Source organism: Narcine bancroftii, chromosome 2, assembly GCF_036971445.1.
Source record: "Narcine bancroftii isolate sNarBan1 chromosome 2, sNarBan1.hap1, whole genome shotgun sequence".
NCBI lineage: Eukaryota > Metazoa > Chordata > Chondrichthyes > Torpediniformes > Narcinidae > Narcine > Narcine bancroftii.
Window position 1 is genome coordinate 370460323 of NC_091470.1, and position 27874 is coordinate 370488196.

Consider the following 27874-nt stretch of genomic DNA (forward strand, 5'->3'; position numbering starts at 1 on the left):
GACAGCCAGCACCAATTTCCCTGGGCAGGAACAGCAAACTCCAGGGAACATCTGAACAAAGTGAAGGCAGGAAAGTTTAGGGAGACATCAAAGGTAAATATTTTACACAAATAATTGTGGGTGCCTAGAATACATTGCCAGGGATGGTGGTGGAAGCTGGAACACAGGGGCATTTAAGAGGCTCTTTGACAGGAACATGGATGAAAGAAAAATAGAGGGTTACAAAATAGGGAAGGCTTAGGCTTTTTTTACCCCCTCCATAAATCTTCGTCCGCGAAGCCAAGCCAAAGAATGTGGATCGGCACAATATCGAGGGCCAAAGGGCCTGTACAGTGCTGTAGTATTCTAAGTAACTTGGTCGGCATGGATAAGTAGGGCGAAGGGCCTGTTTCTGACTGTAAAACTCTACGCCTTCATCACACCCTTCCTGCATGATGTGGGGGGGCGGGTCCTGAAATACACTCGGAATACCTGTGGCATTGGTTGACAATGTAATGAAATGAATGAGCTGTGCATAAGAGTTAAAATATATTATGAAAGATAGAGTAGAATAGACTTTTAAATGATTGCTGTGAATGACTAAGAAATGGGTATCGGGACACTCACACAGACAGGTCAGCAGCAACTATCTATAATCACCTCTTCTATACAGCCATCTCCTGGTCCCCTGTACACAATAGCACTATTACCTGAGGTTACACATAACAAGCTGTCAGACCAGCTCATTCACATCAAAAGCCTGCAGACCAACCAAGGGCACCGATGGCTTTGCTTCAGTGTCTGGAATTCAACTAACCCTGTTAAGAATAATGAAAATGGAGATCATTGGGGAAGCAACATTTACTTGTGCCAAGAGCCAGGCTTCTTCTTCTTCCTTTCTTTGGCTTGGCTTCGCGGACGAAGATTTATGGAGGGGGTAAAGTCCACGTCAGCTGCAGGCTCGTTTGTGGCTGACAAGTCCGATGCGGGACAGGCAGACACGGTTGCAGGGGAAAGGACCCTTTTGATTAAGTCTGCCATGATTCCTTATCTTTTAATTATAAAGAAAGCCAATTCATGATAACCATTTTCCTGTCTTTAGAAAGAAGCAAACTGACTGTAACACCTCAGCTTGAAACAATTCCCTCAAAGGAATAGTCACTTAATCAAATGCAGCAAAATGCCTTCAATATTGTCCTCTGCAATCTTGTACTTTGAATGAGGTTCAACAGTATTAGGGAGGTGACCTTGTCGACCCAACCCTAATTACTGCTCATTCCCACTAATGTGACTCCAATAAATTCTCTGTGTGTTGTATTTTGTGGTTTGGTTGTACTTCTTGCACCTTGACAGGACTAAACTATAACATACCTGGAGAGAAATGGACCATTTTGCTTGTTGGTCAACAATCTGGATGCAAAATATTCTTGCGGCCTCATCAACAACACTCCAATTATCCTCATAGATGGATGATAGAGCTTCAATCTCATCGATCTGTAAGAAGATAATATTGGAAGTTTAATGACTGCAACTTCGAACATCAAGAAGGGCTCAAAGCTCATAGAACATTACCTCATAGAAATAGGACCTTCTAGTCTGTGCTGAACTATTGCATTACCCAGTCCCGCCGACCTGCACCCAGCCCTCCATATCTGTCTCATCGATGTACCTGTCCAAATTCCTCTTAAATGTTAAAATTCACCACTTCATCTGGTAGCTCGATCCATACTCCCACTGCTCTCTGTGAGAAGAGATTCCCCCTCACGTTCCCCCTAAACTTCTCCCCTTTCACTCTGCTTTGTATCTCACCTATCCTCAGTGGAAAAAGCCTGTCTACATTGACTCTGTCAGGATCCGATAGCTCAGTGGTTCTAAATCTTCTTTGCACTCTTTCTATCTTATTGATATCCTTCCCTGTTGTTAGGTGATCAAAACTGCACACAATCCTCCAAATTTGGCCTCATCAATGTCTTATACAACTTTACCATAACAATCCAACTCTGGTACTTTGATTAATGTGCCAAAAGCTCTCTTTACAACCCTATCTATCTGTGATGCCACTTTTAGGGTATCACTCTGCTTCTTCCTGGATAACAGACCTGACCAATCCCTGTCCACCACCACCCTCCTCTACCTGGCAGAACGTGTCCTCGCCCTCAATAACTTCTCCTTTGACTCATCCTACTTTCTCCAAATCAACGGGCAGCCACGAGTACCCACATGGGTTCCAGTATGCCCATCTTTTTGTTGGCAAAAACAGAACACAAAAGTCTGCAGATACCGTGGTTGAAGTGAAAACTCAGTGCTGGAGAAACTCAGCAGGTCAAACAGTGAATTTTATGTAGCAAAGATAAAGATACATAATCAATGTTTCGGGCTTGAGTCCTACAATCAAGGTATGGGCAGGCTCCTGAACAAAATGGTGGGGGGGAATGGGCAGGGGGAGGAGCATGGTCCTACAGGTAGGAGGTAATAGGGGTATAAAGGAAGGAGGGTACATCAGCAGACAGGAGGGAGAAGGGTTGGCTCTGTAAATGGAGAGGAAAGGGGATGGAGAACTGGAGGAAAGAAGACAAGGAAGGGAGAGAGAACAGGCTAGCAGAAACCAGAGAAGTAGTGGTCAATACCACCTGGCTGGCAACGTGGAGTAATCCATGCAACAAGTGGGGGGGGGGACGGGACTCCTTCCTCCTCCCCTACCTTTGTTATTCAGGTGCCTGCCTGCTTTGACGAAGGGCTCAGGCCCAAAACTTTGTTTATGTATCTTCGCCTCCTATGGACATTGCGGAGTTCCTCCAGCATTTTTGTGTACTAATGACAGACCATCTGGCTGAAGTACTCACTTGTTTCTGGAGGTTTTCCTGCTCAGACTCAGCCATTACCCAACTTGTTTAGGGGACCTTCTCAGTCCCCGTTGTTTCCCCGAGGCCCTGACCTCCACCTCTCCCTCCTTTCCTCCCTCCCCACACTTTCTCTCAATACCCTTACCCTCTCCCACGATTTCTTGTCTTGTCCTGTCCTGAATTAAGCCCCCACCGCTCAATGACACCCCTCTTCTATCTCCCAACTCTCCCTCCTTGACCTCCTTCAACACCTCTCTCTCTCCTTCAACACCTCTCTCTCTCTCTCTCCTTCAACACCTCTCTCTCTCCTTCAACACCTCTCTCTCTCTCTCTCTCCTTCAACACCTCTCTCTCTCTCTCTCTCCTTCAACACCTCTCTCTCTCTCTCTCTCCTTCAACACCTCTCTCTCTCTCTCTCTCCTTCAACACCTCTCTCTCTCTCTCTCTCCTTCAACACCTCTCTCTCTCTCTCTCCTTCAACACCTCTCTCTCTCTCTCCTTCAACACCTCTCTCTCTCTCTCTCTCCTTCAACACCTCTCTCTCTCTCTCCTTCAACACCTCTCTCTCTCTCTCTCCTTCAACACCTCTCTCTCTCTCTCTCCTTCAACACCTCTCTCTCTCTCTCCTTCAACACCTCTCTCTCTCTCTCTCCTTCAACACCTCTCTCTCTCTCTCCTTCAACACCTCTCTCTCTCTCTCTCTCCTTCAACACCTCTCTCTCTCTCTCCTTCAACACCTCTCTCTCTCTCTCTCTCCTTCAACACCTCTCTCTCTCTCTCACTCCTTCAACACCTCTCTCTCTCTCTCTCTCCTTCAACACCTCTCTCTCTCTCTCTCTCCTTCAACACCTCTCTCTCTCTCTCTCTCCTTCAACACCTCTCTCTCTCTCTCCTTCAACACCTCTCTCTCTCTCTCCTTCAACACCTCTCTCTCTCTCTCCTTCAACACCTCTCTCTCTCTCTCTCTCCTTCAACACCTCTCTCTCTCTCTCCTTCAACACCTCTCTCTCTCCTTCAACACCTCTCTCTCTCTCTCTCTCCTTCAACACCTCTCTCTCTCTCTCCTTCAACACCTCTCTCTCTCTCTCCTTCAACACCTCTCTCTCTCTCTCTCTCCTTCAACACCTCTCTCTCTTTCTCCTTCAACACCTCTCTCTCTTTCTCCTTCAACACCTCTCTCTCTCCTTCAACACCTCTCTCTCTCTCTCTCCTTCAACACCTCTCTCTCTTTCTCCTTCAACACCTCTCTCTCTTTCTCCTTCAACACCTCTCTCTCTCCTTCAACACCTCTCTCTCTCTCTCTCTCCTTCAACACCTCTCTCTCTCTCTCTCTCCTTCAACACCTCTCTCTCTCTCTCTCTCCTTCAACACCTCTCTCTCTCTCTCTCTCCTTCAACACCTCTCTCTCTCTCTCTCTCCTTCAACACCTCTCTCTCTCTCTCTCTCCTTCAACACCTCTCTCTCTCTCTCCTTCAACACCTCTCTCTCTCTCTCTCTCCTTCAACACCTCTCTCTCTCTCTCCTTCAACACCTCTCTCTCTCTCTCTCTCCTTCAACACCTCTCTCTCTCTCTCTCCTTCAACACCTCTCTCTCTCTCTCTCCTTCAACACCTCTCTCTCTCTCTCTCCTTCAACACCTCTCTCTCTCTCTCTCCTTCAACACCTCTCTCTCTCTCTCTCTCCTTCAACACCTCTCTCTCTCTCTCTCCTTCAACACCTCTCTCTCTCTCTCTCCTTCAACACCTCTCTCTCTCTCTCCTTCAACACCTCTCTCTCTCTCTCTCCTTCAACACCTCTCTCTCTCTCTCTCCTTCAACACCTCTCTCTCTCTCTCTCCTTCAACACCTCTCTCTCTCTCTCTCCTTCAACACCTCTCTCTCTCTCTCTCTCCTTCAACACCTCTCTCTCTCTCTCCTTCAACACCTCTCTCTCTCTCTCTCCTTCAACACCTCTCTCTCTCTCTCTCTCCTTCAATGCCTCTCTCTCTTGACTGAACTTCCCTCCCTGGTCACCCCTCACCCCTCTCTCACACCCTTCTCCCCCCCCCCGTCCCTCCTTAACCCTCTCCCTCTGTCCCTCCTCTGCTGTATCTTTCTCTCCTCTCTAACCCTTATCCCTCACCTCTTCTCTCTATTCCTCTCCCCTTTTTTCTCTTTATCCCTCTTTTTACTCTCTCCTCCTTTCTATCCGTCTCCTCGCCCCCTCTCCACTCTCCCTCCCCCACGTCACGACCTTTGCATCAGTCGTTGCGCATGCGCCCGAAAGGCCCCGCCCCCCGCCATGCCAGCGATAGAGCGTATTCTCAGCGGGTCATGGGTCACCGCTCCCTGACGACATCCGCCGGAAGCCGCTGACGGGCGACCGCTCCCGCGGCCTGGACGCGCCGGAATTAAAGCCAAAAGGTACAAAATGAGCATAAAGTTTATACGTTCACAAAGTTCCCACCCCCACCCCCCACCCCCCACCCCCATCTCCCCCCACCCCCCATCCCCCACCCCACCCCATCCCCCCCCACCCCCCATCCCCCCCACCCCCCATCCCCCACCCCACCCCATCCCCCCCCACCCCCCATCCCCCCCACCCCACCCCATCCCCCCCCACCCCCCCCACCCCCCATCCCCCCCCACCCCCCATCCCCCCCACCCCACCCCATCCCCCCCACCCCACCCCATCCCCCCCCACCCCCCATGCCCCCCCACCCCCCACCCCCCATCCCCCCCCACCCCCCATCCCCCCCCACCCCCCACCCCCATCCCTCCCACCCCCCCACCCCCATCTCCCCCCACCCCCCACCCCACCCCATCCCCCCCCACCCCACCCCATCCCCCACCCCACCCCATCCCCCCCCACCCCACCCCATCCCCCCCCCACCACCCACCCCCACCCCCGGCCCCCACCCCACCACCACCCCACACCCCCAACCCCCACCCCCGGCCCAGCCCCCACCCCCATCCCCATCCCCCCCACCACACACCCCCCACCCCCGGCCCCCACCCCCCACCCCCCATCCCCCATCCCCCATCCCCCCCCACCCCCACCCCCCATCCCCCATCCCCCACCACCCCCACCCCCCACTCCCCCATCCCTCCCACCCCCCCACCCCCATCTCCCCCACCCCCCACCCCCCACCCCACCCCATCCCCCCCACCACCACCCCACACCCCCCACCCCCTCCCCCCACTCCCCACCTAAAAGGAAAGTTCACGTCCTTGTTTTGAGGCCATTGCTGTGAAACTGCACTTAAAAATTAATTCGTGCCACAAGAGAGAAAGAAAGAGCAAAGGACTAAACTAATCTCACCCCCCCCCCAACTCACCTCCTCCCCTCCCTCTAACTCACCTCCTCCCCTCCCTCTAACTCACCTCCTCCCCTCCCTCTAACTCACCTCCTCCCCTCCCTCTAACTCACCTCCTCCCCTCCCTCTAACTCACCTCCTCCCCTCCCTCTAACTCACCTCCTCCCCTCCCTCTAACTCACCTCCTCCCCTCCCTCTAACTCACCTCCTCCCCTCCCTCTAACTCACCTCCTCCCCTCCCTCTAACACCCCCTCCCCCTCCCTCCAACTCACCTCCTCCCCTCCCTCTAACTCACCTCCTCCCCTCCCTCTAACACCCCCTCCCCCTCCCTCCAACTCACCTCCTCCCCTCCCTCTAACTCACCTCCTCCCCTCCCTCTAACACCCCCTCCCCCTCCCTCTAATACCCCTCCCCCTCCCTCTAACTCACCCCCTCCCTCTAACTCACCCCCTCCCTCTAACTCACCCCCTCCCTCTAACTCACCCCCTCCCTCTAACTCACCCCTCCCCCTCCCTCTAACTCTCCCCTCCCCCTCCCTCTAACTCTCCCCTCCCCCTCCCTCTAACTCTCCCCTCCCCCTCCCTCTAACTCTCCCCTCCCCCTCCCTCTAACTCCCCCCTCCCTCTAACTCTTCCCGCTCCCCCTCCCTCTAACTCACCCCCTCCCCCTCCCGATAGAGGTTCGTCTGAGTCACAAGAAAAACCAAACAGAGCAATTAACGGACACAGTTCCAAGTTCATCTTAAAAATAGTTAGAAACATACAAAAAATAGGTGCAGGAGGTGGCCATTTGGCCCTTCAAGCCTACACCGCCATTCAATATGATCATGGCTGATCAGTACCCGGTTCCTGCCTTCTCCCCATACCTCTTGATCCCCTGAGCCACAAGGGCCAAATCTAACCAACTCTTAAATATTGACAAGGAACTGGCCTCAACGACTTCCTGTGGCAGTGAATTCCACTGATCCACCACCCTCCGAGAGAAGAAATTTTTCCTCATCTCAGTCCTAAAAAACTTTCCCCTTATCCTTAAACTGTGACCCCTGGTTCTTGTTTTTTTCCAGCACTGGAAACAACCTTCCTGGGTCTAGTCTGTCTAAACTCTTAAGAATTTTATATGTTTCTATAAGATCCCCCATCAATCTTCTAAATTCCAGAGAATACAACCCTAGTCTACCCAACCTTTTTTCCAGAAAAAATTTCTTTCTGGAATCTCTCTAAATTTGGGCATTGCCAAAATAGATAAATCAGAGAGGCTTCAAAAATTTTGCATTTCTCACAAAAAGGATCAATGTCTGCAATAAAAACATGATCATTTAAGTTTGGGCATACGAGTTCTGCGAACCACCTTAAATTGTAATAAGCAGTGCCTTGCACAAAATGAGGAATCATTAATCAAGCTGAGAGTAGAGACCAATCTTCTTCTGAAAATGTTCGTTCAAATCTCGTTCCCAATCGCTTAGGTTTTTCTTTGTTAATCCTTATTTGAATATCTTTGGCTTGGCTTCGCGGATGAAGATTTATGGAGGGGTAATGTCCACGTTAGCTGCAGGCTCGTTTGTGGCTGACAAGTCCGATGCGGGACAGGCAGACACGGTTGCAGCGGTTGCAGGGGAAACTTGGTTGGTTGGGGTTGGGTGTTGGGTTTTTCCTCCTTTGCCTTTTGTCAGTGAGGTGGGCTCTGCGGTCTTCTTCAAAGGAGGTTGCTGCCCGCCAAACTGTGAGGCGCCAAGATGCACGGTTTGAGGCGATATCAGCCCACTGGCGGTGGTCAATGTGGCAGGCACCAAGAGATTTCTTTAGGCAGTCCTTGTACCTCTTCTTTGGTGCACTTCTGTCACGGTGGCCAGTGGAGAGCTCGCCATATAACACGATCTTGGGAAGGCGATGGTCCTCCATTCTGGAGACGTGACCCATCCAGCGCAGCTGGATCTTTAGCAGCGTGGACTCGATGCTGAATATAACAGTCTAATAACAGGTCTGACATGGTTGCATTCATTATTTTTATGACTAGATGGAGTTATTACAACTAACTATTGATGTGAAGGTACACATGTTATTACTTATCCAGTTTTTCCCTCTCCCTTTGGGATGCATTTGCATATCATTTATTATGCTTATTATGTTAAACTCAATAAAAATATTTTAAAAAGGAAAAAAAAAGGAAGTAAGGCACTGTCTTTGGTTCATTGTCCATTCGGGATTCTGATGGCAGTGGGGAAGACGCTGTCCTTGTGCCGCTGGGTGCTTGTCTTTGGGCTCCTGTACTACCTTTCCCCCCCCCCCCCCAATGGTAGCAGAGTGAAGAGGTCAAGGCCTGGGTGGTGGGGGTCCTTGAGCATCGAGACTGCTTTCTTGAGACACCGCCTTTTGTAGATGTCCTCGAAAGAATGGAGAATGATGCCTGGGATAGCAGTGGCCGAGTGAACAAGCCTCTGTAGTCTTTTCCTGGCTTGTTATTAACACCTCTGCACCAGACAGCAATGATCTCTACAGTACCCTTATAGAAAGTTGAAAGTCTTTAATGACCTATCAAATCACCTCAAAATGTTTATGAAGTCTAGCAGCTGATGAGCCTTTTTAATAATTGCATCAACATAGAGTTACCAGGACAGATCCTCAGAGATATTGACACCCAGGATCTTGAAGCTTGTGAGCCTTGATTAAGGGGAGACCCTACCTGATTCATTAGATTGACTCTTGAGGAGATGATTAAATGCATGGAAGAGTATCATGCAATGGATGTAGTTTGGACATCAATAAGGGCATTACATAAATACATAAGAAATAGCTGCTGAAGGAAATCACCCAGTCTGTCAAGTCTTCTCTGGATTCGGCTCCACCTACACACCTTTCCCCCCCCCCCCCCCTCGATAATGCAAAAATCTATCTATAGCTTGAACACATTCAATAAGGCAGCCTCGATCACGACGTTGGGCAGGGAATTCTTCTGATTCACTGCTCTGGGAGAAGCAGTTCCTCCTCGTGTCCCAAATCTTGAAGCGATGTTCTCTTGTTCTAGTCTCATCTGCCGGTGAAAACAATCTCCCTGCTTCTACCTTTTTCTTAATTTTGTAAGTCAACTTTATTGTCATCGGATTACACAAGTGCAACTTGATGGAACAGCGTTCTCCAGTCCAAAACCCGCAGACACACAACCAGATGTAACACATACAGACAGACAATACATATGCAGGACAAGTATTTCATCTACACAAATAAATAAATATCGTTTCACGAGTGTGAGGTCTCGGGTGGTCAGTGTGATCAGTTCCTTTGGTTGTTCAGCGTTCTCACTGCCCGTGGGAAGAAGCTGTTCCTCAGCCTGGTGGGGCTGGCTCTGATCCTCCTGGACCTCTTCCCTTATGGTAGCAGTTGGAAGGTGCTGTGTGCGGGGTGGGAGGGGTCCTCCATGATTTTGTGTGCCCTCTTCAGACAATGATCCTGGTAGATCACATTGACTGGGGGTGCGGTGGGGGGGGGCGGGGTGGGGAGCAACTCCACTGATCCCCTCTGCCACTTATAGTCCTGTACTACACTGTGATACAGCCAGCCAGGATGCTCTCAATTCAGCTCCTATAGAAGGCTGACATAATGGTGGCCAGTAGCCTTGCCCACTTCTCTATAAGATACCCCTCCTTCTAAACTCCAATGAGTGTAGCCCCAAGCTACTGCTCATAAAATGACCCTTTCCCGTCTACAATCAACTTAGTGAATCAACCTTCGATAAGATCCCATGTGAGAGACCAAAGCTCAAGTTAAGAACCCATGGGATTCTCAGCATGTGGCTGAATTAGATCTGAACTTGGCTATGTAAGAGGAGTTGGAGGATAACAACGAGAAGTTGGAGGGGTAAAACATGAAGGTCTGCAGACACCGTGATTGAAGTAAAAACACAACGCTGGGGAAACTCAGCAAGTCAAACAGTCCTTTATAAAGCAAAGGTAAAGATACAGAACCAAAGTGTCGGGCATGGGCCCTTCAAAATGGTAGGGGGACATGGTCCCAAAGGAAGGAGCTAAGAGGTGGATAAGGAAGGGAGGGATGGCTCGATGAATGGAGAGGGAAGGGGGAAAGAAGGCAGGGGGAATGGAGGAAGAATGCAGAAACCTGAGAAGCTGACGTTAATGCCATCCATTTGGAGAGTTGCCCAGACGGAAAATCAGGGGGTGTTCCTCCAATTTATGGGTGGTCTTGGTGGGGCACAGTACACTAGGCCATGGACAGACACGTGAGCGTAGGAGTGGGGCGCAGAATTGAAATGGTGAGAGCTGGAGTGAGTCAGCAGATCAAGCAGCATCTGTGGAGTAATGGTCGGTCTGATGTTTCAGGTCGGGGCCTGGTTTCTGAGATTAGGTGATGATTGAGGGTTGTTTCTGCGATTTGATGTCTGTGATCAGTGGCAGTACCCTTGCTAGTTAGTAATTTCCAATGTGACTGTTGGGGGTAGAACCAGAATACTTGCAGTTGACATCACAATTAGAGTTCCACAGCATGCAAGCAGACCATTCAGCCCATCTTTCCCATGCTGACCTATCTGCTCTGCTCACATTTTAGAGTAGATATGGCAAAGTTGTTTCCCATGGTGGGAGAGTCGAGGACAGTTTTTCAACCTTTTTCTTTCCACACACCTAACTCCTTAAGTAATCCCTTACTAACCATAGAGCATCTTTGACATCCTAAGCCATAGGATGTCTGAATAGTCAGGGTATCAAAGGTTATGGGGAGAAGATAGGGGAGTGAGGTTAGGCTCATGGTGGAGTGGACTTGATGGGCTGAATGGCCCCCTTCTGCTCCTATAGCATAGGGTCTTATGTACTCCACCTTCAAAGTATGACCTTCCAAAATGCATCACCTTACACTTACCCGGATTGAACTCCATCTGGCACTTCGCCGCCCAATTCTGCATCCTGTTGTAAACTCCATCAATCTTTTCTAAACCTTTCCAATGCTTTTTGAATGTTACAGTGGTCTCTTCTACCACTTCCTGTGATGATGACACCACGGTTGTCAGCAGAATCATAAACGGTAATGAGGAAGTGTACAGGAGGGAGATAGGTCAGCTTGTTGAGAAGTGTCACGTCAACATTTAGCAAAACACTCAATGTTAACAAAACCAAGGAGATGATTGTGGACTTCAAGAGGAAGTCAGGGGAACACGATCCAGTCCTCATCGAGGGCTCAGTAATGGAGAGGGTCATAAACTTCAAATTTCCAACATCTGTCCTGGAGCCTCCATGTTGATGCAATCATGAAGAATATTTGCCAGCGGCTTTACTTCATGAGATGTTTGAGGAGATTCGGTACGTCACCGAAAACTCTCAAACTTCTACAGGTGTACTGTGGAGAGCATTCTGGCTGGTTGCATCACTGGTGGGTGTGGAAGTGCCAATGCTCAGGACAAGAGAAAAAACCCCCAGAGGGTTGTTAACTCTGCCTGCGACATCACAGGCACCAGACTTCACTCCATCGAGGACGTCTACATGAGGCCTCATCGAGGAGGTCTACATGAGGCCTCTATCCTCAAGGACCCCCCACCACCAAGGCCATGACCTCTTCACTCTGCTACCATTGGGAAAAGGTTCAGGAACCTGAAGACAAGAACTCAGCAGCACAAGGACAGCTTCTTCCCCTCTGCCATAAGATTCTTGAATGATCGATGAACCCCAGACACTGCCTCACTTTGACTTTTCTTGCACTTTTGAAAAATTGTTGTAAGGTGGTTTATCTAAATGTTTGCTCTGTGATCCTGTACAAAACATCAAATTTTGTGACTGGTTCCTAACAATAAATTCAGTTCTGACAGCTTGTCTGTATGCCCAGAATCATCTGTGCAAAGGTGCCCCTCTGGTTTTTGACTTCTACCCCTCAGGGAAAATAGCTATGATATTTTACCTTAACTGTGTTGCTCATTATTTTAAAAACTTCTCAGATCCCCCCCTTAGCCTCCTACACTTCAGGAAGTACAGTCCCAGACTATCCAACGACGCCTTATAATTCAAGCCCATTAGACCCAGTAACATTAATTTTTTTTAAAACTTTCGACGTATAGCACGGTAACAGGCCCTTACAGCTCAAATACCCCAATTAACCTACGTCTTTGATTCATTAATCTTTTTACACCCTTTTCAGCTTAATGATATCCTTCCTATTGCTGTGTACCTCAAATATTCCTTCCTTTATCGTACTCTACTCAAGTTATAGAATAGAACAGCAAAGTACAGGCCTTTCGACCCTCGATGTTGTGCTGACCCATATGTTCCTTAAAAAAAGTACTAAACCCTCCCTATGCTGTAACCCTCAGTTTTTTCTTTCATCCATGCGTCTGTATTATGTCTCCTAAATGTTTCAGCCTTCACCACCATCCCCAGCAAGACATTCCAGACTCCAACTCTCTGTGTATATAAAAAAAAACCAAAAACCTACCCCTGACGTCTCCCCTAAATTTCCCTCCCTTCACTTTGTACAGACGTCCTCTGGTGTTTTCTGATCCTGCCCTAGGAAACGGGTGCTGGCTGCCCACCCTGTCTATGCCTCTCATAATCTTGTAGACCTCTATTAGTCTCCTCTCATCCTTCTACGCTTCAAAATGAAAAGTCCCAGTTCTGCTAACCTTGCTTCATAAGACAGGTTTTCCAATCCAGGCAACATCCTGGTCAATCTCCTCTATACCTGTCCACAGCTTCCACATCCTTCCTGTAATGAGGTGACCAGAACTGATTACAATACTCCAAGTGTGGTCTCATCAGAGATTTGTAGAGTTACAACAGGACCTCTCTATTCCTGAATTCAATCCCCCTAATTATGAATCCCAGCATCCCATAGGCCTTCTTAACTAACCTATCGATCTGTGCGGCGACCATGAGGGATGTATGGATTTGAACCCCAAGGTCCCTCTGTTCATCCACACTCTTAAGTAACCGACTGTTAACTCTATAGACGGGGGTCTGATAGTAGACAGGGTCTGACGGTAGATGGGGGTCTTGATTGTAGATATAGAAAGGGGTCTGACTGTAGACAAGATTTTGACTGTACAGGGTCTGACTGTAAACAGATCTGACTGTAGATGGAGGCTTACTGTAGATGGGGTGACTGTAGACAGGGTCTGACAATAGATCGGGATCTGATTGTAGACGGGGTCTAACTTTAATCTCCATCACCAGGTTTGAGATAACAAAACTGCCGTAGATTTCTGACCTTCCTGTGTTTCAACAAGTGTAGCGTGTAAATATCTTCCGGTTTAAGGACTATCAGCTGTGGCCAGTGAGGAGGCCTTGTGTTTGTTTCATCATGAACAACATCCGGGATTCTGTGCGAGTTCACAGCCCACATAACCCCCCCCACCGCACCCCCACACACACATACACAATGCAGGTGATGTTGGCCGAAGTGATCATTGGGTTAATTATACGGTCTGCCGGCGAAGTCGGACACCGGCAACGCTGTGACCACTGGCAGAATTCTGTCTTTGGAGGGTTAGTTAACATCTCTGGGCGTGTGCCCCTTCTCCTGAAGGCTACCAGCTCAGAATTTCATTTGCTCATCACACAGCTGCTCAACCGCTGACACTTTGTTGAATTGTTTGTTTGCCTTCCGTAGAACATCACAGTACAGGCCCTTCGGCCCATAATGATGTGCCAACTATGTAAACCCACTCCACAACAATCTCACCCTTCCCTCCCTCACACCCATAACCCTCTATTTCTCTTGCATCCATGTGCCCTAGTCTTTCAAATGCCCCCATGTTGTGCTGACCTATATATTCCTACCAGAAAAAAACTAAACCCTTCGTACCTCATAACCCTCTATTCTAATTTCATCCATGTGCCTGTTTTGAACTTTAGAACATTACAGCACAGGAACAGGCCCTTCGGCTTTCTAGTCTGTGCCAAACCATTTTTCCGCCTTGTCCCACTGACCTGCACCCAGTCCATAATACCTCCATACCTCTCATAGGAACATAGAAAGTAGGGACAGGAGTAGGCCAAAAATGGCCCATCGAGCCTGCTCCGCCATTCAATACGATCATGGCTGATCTCATTTATGACCTAACTCCACCTACCTGCCTTCTCCCCATATCCCCTAATTCCTATATCATGTAAAAATTTATCTAACCGAATTTTAAATATGTTTAATGAGGCAGCCTCAACCACTTACCTGGTTAGAGAATTCCAAACATTCACTACTCTCTGGGAAAAACTATTTTTCCTCATCTCTCTCCTAAATCTACTCCCCCGAATCTTGAGACTGTGTCCTCTCATTTTAGTTTCCCCGGCCAGCTCAAAAAACCTGCCTACATCTATCCGATCCATACCCTTCATAATCCTATATGTTTCTATAAGATCTCCTCTCATTCTTCTGAACTCGAGCGAATACAATCCTAGACGATTTAATCTTTCATCATAAGTCAACCCCTTCATCCCAGGGATCAACCTAGTAAACCTCCTCTGGACCGTCTCCAAAGCCAGTATATCCTTCCTCAAATATGGAGACCAGAACTGGACTCAGTACTCCAGGTGCGGTCTCACCAGTACCTTATACAGTTGCAACATGACCTCCCTCCTCCTGAATTCAATTCCTCTCGCGATGAAGGCCAACATTCCATTTTCCTTCTTAATAACCTGCTGCACCTGCAACCTAACTTTTTGCGATTCATGCACAAGCCCTCCCAAGTCCCTCTGCACAACCGCATGCTGTAGTTTTCACCCTTTAAATAATATTCAGCTCTTTTATTTTTCTTGCCAAAGTGGATCACCTCACACTTACTAACATTGTACTCCATCTGCCAGACCTTTGCCCACTCATCCAGCTTAACTCTATCCCTCTGCAGACTCTCCACACCCTCATTACAATTTGCTCTTCCACTCAATTTGGTGTCATCCGCAAACTTGGCTGCACCACATTTTGTCCCCTCCTCCAAGTCATCAATGTAAATGATGAACAGTTGTGGGCCTAACACCGACCCCTGCGGCACCCCACTTACCACTCTCTGCCAACCTGAAAAACTCCCACTTATCCCGACTCTCTTCCTCCTGTCAGACAACCAATTTTCAATCCAGGCCAATCGACTTTTTCGGACTCCACTTTCCTGTAACTTACTGAGAAGTCTCTTGTGCGGCACCTTATCAAACGCTTTCTGGAAATCCAAATATATTACATCAACCTGTTCCCCTCTAGCCACTGCACCCATTATATCCTCAAAGAATCCTAACAAGTTTGTCAAACAAGATCTCCCATCCATGTACCTGTCCAAATTCTTCTTAAATGCTCAAATTGAGCCCCCATTCACTCTCTGTGAAGTTCCTCCTGAACTTTTCCCTTTTCACCTTTAACCCATGTCCTCTGGTTTGTATCTCACTGACCCTCAGTGGAAAAAGCTTGTCTATATTTACTCTGTCTGTCCCCCTCATAATTTTAAATACCTCCATCAAATCTTCCTCATTCTTCTACACTCCAGGGAATAAAGTCCTAACCTGTTTAACCTTTCCCTGTAAGTCTGGGCAACATCCCAGTAAATCTCCTCTGCACTTTTTCAATTTTACTGATATCTTTCCTGTAGTCAGATGACCAAAACTAAGAGCTTCTTAAATGCCCTTAATGTTTCAGCCTCCACCACCTCCCATGACAAGGCCTTCCAGGCACCCACAACTCTCTGAAAAGGAAATGACCTCTGTTGTCTCCCCTTCACTTTGTACACATGTCCTCTGGTGTCTGCTGATCCTGCCCTGGGAAGCAGGTGCTGGCTGTCCATCCTCTCAGATTCTTGTAGACCTCTATTAAGTCACCTCTTACGCTCCAAAGAGAAAAGTCCCAGCTCTGCTAACCTTGCCCCATAAGACTTGTTTCCCAATCCAAGCAACGTTCTGGTGAATCTCCTCTGCACCCTCTCCATAGCTTTCACATCTTTCCTGCAGTTCTGCTTTTGTTTCTGGTTTGCCCCACCTGCCAAGCATATTGGGCTTACTAATACCCTGCTTGAACCCTTTCCTGGAATTTATATATCCCTCAAGGACTGCATCTGATTTTCTAAACCCCACCTGTGCTTTCTTTCTCTTTTTGACTAAATTCACAACCACTCTTGTCCTCCAAATGTTCTCTCACCTTGCCACCCCACCCCTTCCTCCTCTCTGTAACATGGTGGGCCTGAACTCAGATCATGGCTCTTTATTAAAAATGATATGGATGTCCCATTTAACACCTCCAGGAACCTTTTTAATAATATTGTAAATTGCCCTCCCCCTATTCATGGATCTTCAAACAATACAGCACAGGAACACGGCCTTTCGTCCATGATGTCTGTGCCAACCATGATGCCATGAATATGAATATCATGTGTTTACCTAACAACCTCTTTACTGTCAGACAGAACATAGAACATTCAGCACAGTACAGACCCTTCAGCCCACAATATTGTGCCGACCTATGTAAATTTACCTCAAACCCATAACCCTCTATTTTTCTTACATCCCTGTGTCTATTTATGTACATATATTATATATAAAAGTACATTTTTGGGGGAATTAGGGTATCAAAGGATTTGGGGAAAAGGCTGGAACTTGGAACTAGATGTGAAAACAGTTCAGCTCAGGGTGGATTTGCGGAGCAGACTCGATGGGCTGAATGGCCTACTTCTGTTCCTTTATCTTGTGAATGATTTTCTCGGTTACAGGATACCGTTCATCAATCTCGCAGCATGTGGGAAGAATTTATTTCCCAATGAAACACTAAAGTCTGCAGACATGATGATTGTAGGAAATACTTGGAAATGCTGCAGGAATTCAGCAGGTCTGGCTGTGTTACGTTGAAGAAGGGCTCAGTCCAAAACGTTGGTGATACATCTTTACCTCCTATGGACGCTGCAAGACCTGCTGAGTTTCTCTAACATTTCTGTGTGGTTTACTAAAGCTATTCCCCAGCCTGGCCGTCCTGACTTTGATGCTCCTGTACCTCCTTCCTGATGGCAGTGGGTCAAAGATCCTGTGTACTGGATGGAAAGGGTCCTCAATAATTCCTTGAGGCCTATTTAAGCAACGCTCCCATTAAATGTCGTCTGTTGAGGAACAGTGATCTTGTTGGCTGTTTTGATCATCCTCTGTACAGATATCCGGATCGGTCCTTTGCATCTACCGTCCCCCACACAGTGATGGAGCCGGACAGGACACTCTCAATTGTGCTCTTGTGAAAAGTTGTCAAGGAGGGGGCCAGTATCCTTGCCCTCCTCAACCTCCTTGGGAAGTGCTGCCCCTTCCAGATGAATGAGGTTTGGGTTGTACTTTATATGCACGGCAAGAAACTTTCCCTGCTCTCTATTTGTATACACAGTAAAACCCCCGATATCTGGAATTCAAGCAACTGGCAAAAAAAATTGCAGAAAATAAATAGATAAAAAATATGGAAGTTTAAAATTGGCGCACCTTGCCGTTAGTTTGCTATTCACACAACACGCAATTTCAACCTAACGGAAAATTTGCTTATCCGGCATGTACCAATCCCCATAGGTGCCGGATACCAGGGGTTTTACTGTATTTGATAAACAGCCGTGCACATTGTTGCCAGTGGCCACGGATAGAGCGTCACTCCACGACAAGCGTGCAAAACAAATCGCAGATTCAGATTTCCGATTTATTGTCAGAGTATGTGCATGACATCACATACAACCCTGACATTCTTCTTCCTGCAGGCCAGGCAGAATTTCCATTATTGCATTATTGGTAATGCAATAAATGTAAACAAATAAAGATAACAAATGTAAACAAACTGACAATACAGAGAGAACAAAAAGAAAATCAATAAAGTTCACAAGTAAGAGTCCTTAAGTGAGTCCCTGATTGAGTTTGTCGTTGAGGAGTCTGATGGTGGAGGGGGAGCAGCTGTTCCAGGACCTGGTGGTGCGAGTCTTGTGGCACTAACACCTCTTTCCTGATGGCAGCAGTGAGAACAGAGCGTGTGCTGGGTGGGGTGGATACTTGATGATCGCTGCTGCTCTCCGACGGCAGCGTTCTCTGTAGATACTTTGCCTGTGATGTCCTGGGCTGTGTCCACTACCTTTGGAGGGCTTTACACTTGAGGGTATTGGTGTCCCCATAGCAGACCGTGATGCAGCTGGTCAGCATATTTTCCAGCACACCTCCATATAAATTTATCAGGGTTTCAAGATTCAATTTATTGCCTTTGTAATAAAACAGGTCATATTATACAAAATCGCTGTTGCCTGCTGTAAGGCAGACAGATTCGCTACCAGCAGAAATTCCTGAAGCGCCTCTTACAGTCAGAAAGAGAGAAGCAACAGAGAGTCCCCTCAGAGTCACCGAGTGTCCGTGAATTTGCTTCCAGAGCTTCTGCAGCCTCCACAGCCACACGGAGTCCAGTCCAAACCATTGGCAACCTGAGCTCCGGATCTTAACCTCCAACATGGTCAGGGACCCTTCGGCGCCCTCTCGATCCCAGTTCCGATATCTGGTACCTCTTCAGCCAGTTTCAAGCTAGTCTCCAGCAGTCTAGAGTCTGGCGTGAGTCTCCCGACGGCAGCCCCCAGCCTCTGTGGGTTCCTTGTCTCGAGCCACCAGCAGCCCACCGCAGGCATTGGTCTTCCAGCCACAGAGCCCCCTCGCTGTCCGCTGCCATGGTCACCGTCCCATGGGTTGTCTCCTCTTTCTCAGGGCATGGTCTCCCCATTTTCTGATGCCCTGCACCAGTCCTCTGCTCCCCTGGAGTCTGCATCCCAGTCTGGTGCCGATCATGGGCACTGATATTTTATGCGCAGATCCCGCGGCCACGGGATTTTAAATAAAACTGCCGTCGGCTCCTTTAACGGGCCGTTCAAAGCCTGTGTGGAGCTGATGGAAGTTGACCAGGTAGTTGGACTCTGTTGGAGTACTATAGCTTTCCTCCCTCGCTCCCCGAGGGTCTTCGCCAGAGGCAGAGCTGCCATTACAGTGGTTCCGGCAACACCTGATGTCATACCAAACCTCCGCAAATTCCTGAGGAAGTAGAGATGCTGATGTGGTTTCTTAATTTGTATGTTGGGTCCAGGAAAGGTTCTCCAAGATGGTGACTCCCAAGAGCTTAACCCAACGAAGTGGGTGCCCCCCCCCCCGCCCACTTGCTTCTCCTGCAGAATGTACTTCTCGTGCCAGCTAAATATGAGCAGGTCACGCAGCAACCACGGAACGTGGAGGGTGACCAACTTTTTGGGCCCAGGCATTCTCCAAGGATGAGGAAAAACAGGCAGGGGCCTGAATAAAAAGGTGGATGAAAGGGCAGATAGAGAAACAGAGGAACAGAGGCCAACTGGTAAGAGGTTGGATAGAGGTGGGAGGGGAGAAGAGAAAAAAGCTGAGGTGATAGGGACAGGTGCCTCTGAATGGAGAGGGAAGGGGCTGGAGGCAAGCCGAGAAGGGTAGAGAAAGAGAGAGGTGGGCTGGGTTTTACTGTATATACAAATAGAGAGGGGGGGGAAAGAGGATAAGAGAGAGCTGTCAGTGTTTAGGATCCTCAAGGATCCCCATCACCACCCATTTCACTCTGCTACCATCGGGGAAGAGGTACAGGAGTGGAAAGACAAGCACTCAGCGGCACAAGGACAGCTTCTTCCCCCCCCGCCATCAGATTCTTGAATGACCAGTGAACCAGACACTTCCTCACTTTGACTTTTCGTGCACTATTTTTAATTATTTTCGGAAAATGGTTTATGAAATGTTTGCACTGTGATTCTGCCACAAAACAATGAATTTCATGACTTGTTCATGACAAATTTGGATTCTGAAAGGTGAGATAGAGGAAGCGAGAGATTGCAGGGGTGGAGGAAAGGAGAGGGGAATGGACGAAGAGAGAGAAAGAGGACTGAAGGAAAGGGATAGAGGAAGAGAGAGAACGCAGGGGTGGAGGAAAGGAGAGGGGAATGGATGAAGAGAGAGAAAGAGGACTGGAGGAAAGGAAAGAGGGATAGAGGAAGAGAGAATGCAGGGGTGGAGGAAAGGAGAGGAGAATGGACAAAGAAAGAGGACTGAAGAAAAGGGATAGAAGAAGAGAGAGAACGCAGGGGTGGAGGAAAGGAGAGGAAAATGGACGAAGAGGAATAAAGGACTGGAGGAAAGGAAAGAGGGATAGAGGAAGAGAGAGAATGCAGGGGTGGAAGAAAGGAGGGGGGAATGGACGAAGAGAGAGAATGGATGGGGGGAAAGGAAAGAGGGATAGAGGAAGAGAGAACGCAGGGGTGGAGGAAAGAAGAGGGGAATGGATGAAGAGAGAGAGAAAGAGGATGAAGGAAAGAAAAGAGGGATAGAGGAAGAGAGAGAACGCAGGGGTGGAGGAAAGGAAAGAGGAATGGACGAAGAGAGAGAAAGAGGACTGGAGGAAAGGAAAGAGGGATAGAGGAAGAGAGAGAACGCAGGGGTGGAGGAAAGGAGAGGGGAATGGATGAAGAGAGAGAAAGAGGACTGGAGGAAAGGAAAGAGGGATAGAGGAAGAGAGAATGCAGGGGTGGAGGAAAGGAGAGGAGAATGGACAAAGAAAGAGGACTGAAGAAAAGGGATAGAGGAAGAGAGAGAACGCAGGGGTGGAGGAAAGGAGAGGAAAATGGACGAAGAGGAAGAAAGGACTGGAGGAAAGGAAAGAGGGATAGAGGAAGAGAGAGAATGCAGGGGTGGAGGAAAGGAGAGGGGAATGGACGAAGAGAGAGAATGGATGGGAGGAAAGGAAAGGGATAGAGGAAGAGAGAACGCAGGGGTGGAGGGAAGAAGAGGGGAATGGATGAAGAGAGAGAGAAAGAGGATGGAGGAAAGGAAAGAGGGATAGAGGAAGAGAGAGAATGCAGGGGTGGAGGAAAGGAGAGGAGAATGGACAAAGAAAGAGGACTGAAGAAAAGGGATAGAGGAAGAGAGAGAACGCAGGGGTGGAGGAAAGGAGAGGAAAATGGACGAAGAGGAAGAAAGGACTGGAGGAAAGGAAAGAGGGATAGAGGAAGAGAGAGAATGCAGGGGTGGAGGAAAGGAGAGGGGAATGGACGAAGAGAGAGAATGGATGGGAGGAAAGGAAAGGGATAGAGGAAGAGAGAACGCAGGGGTGGAGGGAAGAAGAGGGGAATGGATGAAGAGAGAGAGAAAGAGGATGGAGGAAAGGAAAGAGGGATAGAGGAAGAGAGAGAATGCAGGGGTGGAGGAAAGGAAAGAGGAATGGACGAAGAGAGAGAAAGAGGACTGGAAGAAAGGAAAGAGGGATAGAGGAAGAGAGAGAAAGCAGGGGTGGAGGAAAGGAGAGGGGAATGGAGGAAGAGGAAGAAAGGACTGGAGGAAAGGAAAGGGATAGAGGAAGAGAGAATGCAGGGGTGGAGGAAAGGAGAGGGAAATGGACGAAGAGGAAGAAAGGACTGGAGGAAAGGGATAGAGGAAGAGAGAGAGACAGCTGGAGGAAGGGGAGGGATGGAGGAAGACAGGGCTGTGAGTGACGGCGCATGCGCGCTCCGCCCTGGGGAATCTGCCCCCGTGCGCGGAATCCCCGCCTGTTACATTGTTGCGCCGCAGTCACGCGCTCTGGGACGGCCTGGCGGGGGAACCCCGGCGCTGCCTTGTATCCAGGAGGGGAACCCCGGGCGCTGCCTTGTATCCAGGAGGGGAACCCCGGGCGCTGCACCTCCCTGTATCCAGGTACGCTGCCGCCCAATACTGCGCACATCTGCTGGCAAGGGCAACATTGCATCGCCACCAAGTTGTGTTTCAGTGCAAACTTGGATTGCATTTGAATCTCATTTTGGGCGCTTGCATGACAGCCCAGTTCTGTTCAGCTCGCAGCCTCTTGAAGGCGAGGGTGCGTTAGGTTCTCGTCCCGTCGCGGCCGCCTCGGGGGTGTAGACTGAGGGCGACCTGGTTCGTGGGCTGGCTCGCAAACTTTGGAGAAGGCAGAGGTGGAGTTTGCAAGTCCAGGACCTTGCAAATGTACTTCTTGCAGAGCGTGGAAGTTACTGCACAGACTTGCGACCCTGCAGTGAGAGATTGTGTGCACACTGGGCTGGACCCCCTGGCCCCCTGGCCCTGAACCCCTCCGGCCTTGTTGACTCAGTAATATGGGGGGAATGAGTAAAGCAATTCATGAAGTCGTGTTGTATCTTGATGAAGGGCTCCAGCCCGAAACGTTGCTTCTCTTTCGTTATCTTTGCTCTATAAAGGACACTGACCTGCTGAGTTTCTCCAGGATTGTGAGTCTTTACTCGTTTAAACCAGGTCTTTGCCAGCACTTCCAAATATTCTGGTGGTTTTGCACTTTGTAAGTTCCTTGAGGGCAGGTTGAAAGCCTTGTCCGGTTGTGCGTGACTGCTCTGTTGTATCAGGACACTGTCAGTCAAACAAGGGCGGTGCGACAGGAACAGGCCCTTCGGCCCTCGATGTTCTGCCGGCCTATATATACCTACCCAAAAAAACCCTTCTTACCTCATAACCCTCTATTTATCTTACAAACACCCACAACTGATTCCCTATAACCAGCCATTTCAGTGTCTTGCTGAAGAAACTTGCCCCCTCAGGGTTTTCCAGAAGTTAACCTCTTTCTTTCAGGTCACCCCAGAGTTCCTTCTTGTTTCCCTTATATCAAGTGAAACATTAGGCAGCCGGTCCTCTCCTCTTGGATGGACCACAAGGGCTTTGACCAGGTTGAACTCAGAACTCACAAACCGTCTTCAAAATGGGGGTTTTCCCACAAGTTTGTCGACTTGTCCTGTTCTAGTCCCAAATGCTCCTGCTGAACAGTAGAACTGAATTCTCTCTCTCTCTTTCTCTCAGAGAAAACCACATGACCCTCCTAGAACAGCCAACTGCATTCAGACAGACACAGACTATGGAACTGGACCTAATCTCCTGAGACCATTCATCTGTTGCTTTCCAAAATAATAATCCGTTACTCCACATCATGCCCAATTAACACCTACGTGTGAAGTCCTTCAGCAAAGCAGTTTCCATTGTCTTTACAAAGTCATTGGGAGCCTGGACTGTCTGGCTTGAGCAGAGCTCTGGCATTTTAAATGAGATCTGTGTTGTGAAGTGTTTGTTTGTGACCTACACTAAATAACCTATCATAATTTATCTTCTTTAAAACCTATTGTAATGGGAATATATATTTGGGAGATAATTGATAAAATTAGAGTAGGTTGCATACATACACACATTTTAAAACAGATCTTAATTGAAATACTGAAGAATTCATATTCAGTAACATTACAGAAACTATGGAGAATGCTATGCACATTTCACAAGTAGGTGTTAATTGAAATTGTCATCAAATGAATCACCTCGAGACCAGTCATCAGTGTTGAACATTTTTACAAGGCTTCTGACCTTTCTGCAAAGTGGGGGGGTTTACAAGTGCGAGAGTCACATGGGCTTTTTAGCAGTTGAAAGATTAAGAGGGAGAGAGGCTGAACAGTCACAGCTGAAGCAAGCAGGAAACTTGTTGGAATTGAAACAGAAAGCTCCAGAGCAGTGGATGGCTGGAAGTGTTATCTGTTTGATGTTTCTCTTGGAATAAGAGGAACACAAAGGGACTCTGTGGTAGCCTGAAAGAAAGAGGTTATCATCTGGAGAACCCTGATGGGGCAAGTTTCATCAGCGAGACATTGAGGCGACTAATGGTGGTACCTCAGTTGTGGAAATCCTGGAACAACAAATCTCTCTCTGCAAACCTCCAAAGAACCTTCCTGAGTGGCAAACATTTACCTTTCGAGCACCAAAGCCTGGTGAACTTTATTCATGTTAAATTTTGTGCACAGTCTAAGAATTGCCTATACAACCAGTGAATTTGGAAGAATGAGACGTGAGATTGAACTGTGAACCCAAGAACTTTTCTTAGATTTCCACACACGTGCGCTTAGAATTAGAAGGGGGTTAATTTGGGTTAGTTAAGTTAATAGAGATAAGTTAAAGTTTGATTCTGTTTTCATGTTTAAAGATATTTAAAAATAACTTTAAGTAACTCTTTGTCGTGGTAAATATCTATTGCTGCTGAGTTTCGGGGTCCTTTGGGCTCGTAACAATATAAAAATAACATAATCTGTCACAATTCTAACTATCCTGAGGTTGAATGGCAGCTGAGAAAATACGGGAAAATGTTTAAAAAATTTCCTTCCAATAGTGATCTAATGCTGAACAGGACTAGAACATCTGAAATAAGGAAGCAATCCCGTTATGACGACTGTCATATAAAGGGTTGATAGTAGGAAAAATCTGAGCTAATTTATCTTTGGATAAATGTGCTCTATGTACAATCTTGAATAAATGAATGACGTGCATAAATGGAAGAGGAATGGACCAATTTCAAACACTTGGTCCATATATCCCAAGCACTCTTAATTTTATTCATAGAAATTTTATTCATATTCCATACAGGAATCTATTAAACCCTTTTGACAAGGATTTAACCTAAAAAAAAGTCAATACTGTAGAGGCCCACTAATCGGGACACAACCCAGTACAAGATGGCTGACGAACTTGGTGACTCCGCAGATCCCGCGGGAGCCAACAACCTTCATCTCAGGTGACCACCAGCATGGCAGGAAGCAACAAGCAACGGCAGGAACACCGACCAATCCGAGGCCGGCGCTGCTGTGATGTTACTCTGGTTGTCAGCAGCGAGGAGAGAATATAAGCAGAGCTGGCAGTAAACTAGACTTCGACTTCTTGGGTGTGCGTCATTCTTTCCACACATTGTGACAGCATGCATGCTACGTTGGTGACCCTGGCAGTCCAACCTCAGGTTGGACCCGGAGATGATGGAACAAGCGGCTTTTCACGTGGTTTCGTTGAAGCTGCCAAAGTTCTGGGCTACACAGCCACACGTGTAGTTCGAACAGGCCAAAGCCCAGTTCCATCTTCGATAGGTCAATGCTGACACCACACGTTACTACTGTTCTACGTGGTGAGCTCGCTCAACCAGGATACGGCAGCGAGGGTTGTCAACTTTCTGCAGCAGCTTCCAGAACAAGGCAAATACGATGTCCTCAAGAAGCTATTAACCTGCATTTTTGGGCTCTCAGGTGTGGCACGCTGCCCAATTGTTGCCTATGGACGGTTTGGGGGACAGCGTCCCATCCGGCCTCATGAGCGAGATGCTCGCCCTTGCTGAGGGACACAGGCTGTGCCTGCTCTTCGAGCAGATTTTCCTGGAGCAGCTGGCCAAGGATATTCACTCTTGTTTGCCATTGAGGACTTCAGCGACCCCAGGAAAGTCGCAGCCTGGGCGGATGTTCTCTGGAGAGTGAGGAAAGAAACCAGCGCCTTGTTGGAACAGATTGCTTGGCCTTGCACACAGCCGGCAACAAGCCACAGCAAACAGAGAAGAAAGTGGACCCCCTGATCCTACACTATTGCTACTATCAATGATGGGGTGCAGGGCCCATCAATGCCGCCCACCCTGCGTGTTTAAGCGAAACGCCACAGCCAGCCATTGTTTTATAGAATTCTATTGGGAGTCCATCCTCTCCAGGTGTTTTATTGTTCAGCAGCTTTCTTAATATATCCTGTATTTCCTCTATTTCAAATGGTTTTATCAATTTGATTTGCTCCTCTTCTTGCAATTTTGGTAGTTCAATTTTAGCTAGAAACTCATCTATTTTGTCTTCTTTCCCTTGGTTCACAGTTCGATATAATTGCTCGTAGAATTCTTTGAAGTTTTCATTGATCTCCGTTGGGTTATATATAATTTGTTTGTCCTTTTTCTTTGATGCCAATACCGTTCTTTTAGTTTGTTCTGTCTTAAGCTGCCAAGCTAGTATTTTGAGCGTTTTTTCTCCTAGCTCATAATACTTCTGCTTTGTCTTCATTATGTTCTTCTCCACCTTGTATGTTTGTAGTGTTTCATATTTTATTTTTTTGTCCTCCAATTCTCTTCTTTTTGTTGTATCTTCCCTTGTTGCTAATTCTTTTTCTGTACTTACTATCTCCCTTTCCAGCTGTTCTATTTCCCGATTGTGGTCCTTCTTCATCTTAGTTACATAACTTATTATCTGCCCTCTGATGAAGGCTTTCATTGCATCCCATAATATAAATTTCACTGATTCCGTATTTATTTCAAAGTACATTTTAATTTGGCGCTCAATGAATTCTCTAAAATCCTGTCTTTTAAGTAGCATGGAGTTTAACCTCCATCTATACATTCTTGGTGGGATGTCCTCCAGTTCTATTGCTAATAACAGGGGTGAATGATCAGATAGCAATCTAGCTTTATATTCCGTTTTCCTAACTCTCCCTTGGATATGGGCTGACAACAGGAACAAGTCAATCCTGAGTATGTCTACTCGAATAATATGAGTATTCCTTCTCCTTTGGAGTTGTCACCTCCATATATCCAAAAGTTGCATTTCCTGCATCGATTTAATCATAAATTTGGCTCTTTCTGCTAGTCTTTTTTCCAGTTTTATCCATCTTTGAGTCCAAATTAAGGTTAAAATCCCCTTCTATCAGTATATTCCCCTGCGTATCTGCAATCTTCAAAAAGGTATCTTGCATAAATTTTTGGTCCTCTTCATTAGATGCATATACATTGAGCAAATTCCAGAATTCTGAATATATCTGTCACTTTATCATTACATACCTCCCTGCTGGATCTATTATTTCCTCCTCTATTTTGATTGGTACATTTTTATTGATTAATAAAGCCACTCCTCTGGCTTTTGAATTATATGATGCTGCCGCTACGTGCCCTACCCAGTCTCTCTTTAATTTATTATGTTCCATTTCAGTTAGATGCATTTCCTGCACAAATGCTATATCTATTTTTTCTTTCTTCAGTAAATTTAACAGCCTCTTCCTTTTGATTTGGTTATGTATTCCATTAATATTTATAGTCATATAGTTCAACATGGCCATTTCATACTTTGTTTACCTCTCATTTCCACTTCCTCATCACCACCTTTCCCCCATATCCATTTCTCATTTTTCTTTTTTTGAACACACTATAAGGCAACACTTCTAAAACATAAAATATTTCCACTATTCCCACATTTAAAATTCCCATAACCCCAAATGTTTCCCCCCCCTGAGTTGCCCCTTGTACGGCCAACCATTGTTGATGGCTGTGGGGGTTGGCCAACGTGACAGCCTCCTCCGTGTGTGGGACTCTCTGTCTGGAAGGTGCTTCCTCGTTGACACCGGCGCTGAAATAAGTGTCCTTTCCCCCCCCCCCAACCCCGGCCTATGACACCCAGAATGGCAAACCTGGCCCGGTTCACATGGACATGGGCGCAACCGTTCCAGGCAGCAGACTTCCTGTGAGCCCACTGCTTGCTGGTGGACCTTAAAGGACAGCAATTGGTGCACACCAGGACTTGTCTGGAATAAATATAAAAATTTAGGGAGAACATTCATTTTGATGACGTTAATTCTACCAACAAGCGATATAGAGAGGGGGGAACCATTTAGATAAGGTCTCTTTCACCTGTCTAAACAGAGGACTGAAGTTTTCTTTGAAAAGATCTTTAAGTATCTTAATAATTTTAACCCCAAAATGGGTAAAAAATCCCCCCCCCCAAAAAAAAACTTACCTCAGATGTCTCCCCTAAACTTCTCTCCCTTCACATTGTAGAGATGTCCCCTGATCTTCTTAGTTCCTGCCCTGGGGAGGAAATAAAGTGGTGACTGTCTGCCTTATCTATGCCTTTCATATCTTGTACACTGTTATTAAGTCACCTCTCAGACTTCTTCGCTCCAAAGAGAAAAGTCCGAGTTCTGTCCAGATAAAGCTAAACCTCTGCTCCTCGGGCCTGGCACACAACCAC

The 27874-nt window shown here is 47.5% G+C and overlaps 2 protein-coding genes across 4 annotated transcripts in view; one reads left to right on the forward strand and one right to left on the reverse strand.

Annotated features, from left to right (window-relative positions):
- impact (impact RWD domain protein) overlaps positions 1-4844 on the reverse strand; it is a 92726-nt gene extending 87882 nt beyond the window's left edge. The window contains exons 1-2 of one of the 2 annotated variants that reach the window (XM_069922588.1): positions 2823-4844; positions 1351-1473 (exon numbers count right to left, since the gene is read on the reverse strand). In XM_069922588.1, coding sequence (XP_069778689.1) covers positions 1351-1473; positions 2823-2858 — 159 coding nt within the window. In that variant the 5' untranslated portion in view covers positions 2859-4844. The remainder of the gene's footprint in view (positions 1-1350; positions 1474-2822) is intronic. The other variant, XM_069922589.1, reaches the window with a different exon arrangement.
- Positions 4845-5155: 311 nt separating this feature from the next.
- LOC138755859 (oxysterol-binding protein-related protein 1-like) overlaps positions 5156-27874 on the forward strand; it is a 239806-nt gene continuing 217087 nt past the window's right edge. Inside the window, exon 1 of one of the 2 annotated variants that reach the window (XM_069922591.1) lies at positions 5156-5224. The gene's annotated coding sequence lies outside the window, so the exon portion shown is untranslated. Of the gene's footprint in view, positions 5225-21622; positions 21762-27874 lie in introns of those variants that run through there. The other variant, XM_069922590.1, reaches the window with a different exon arrangement.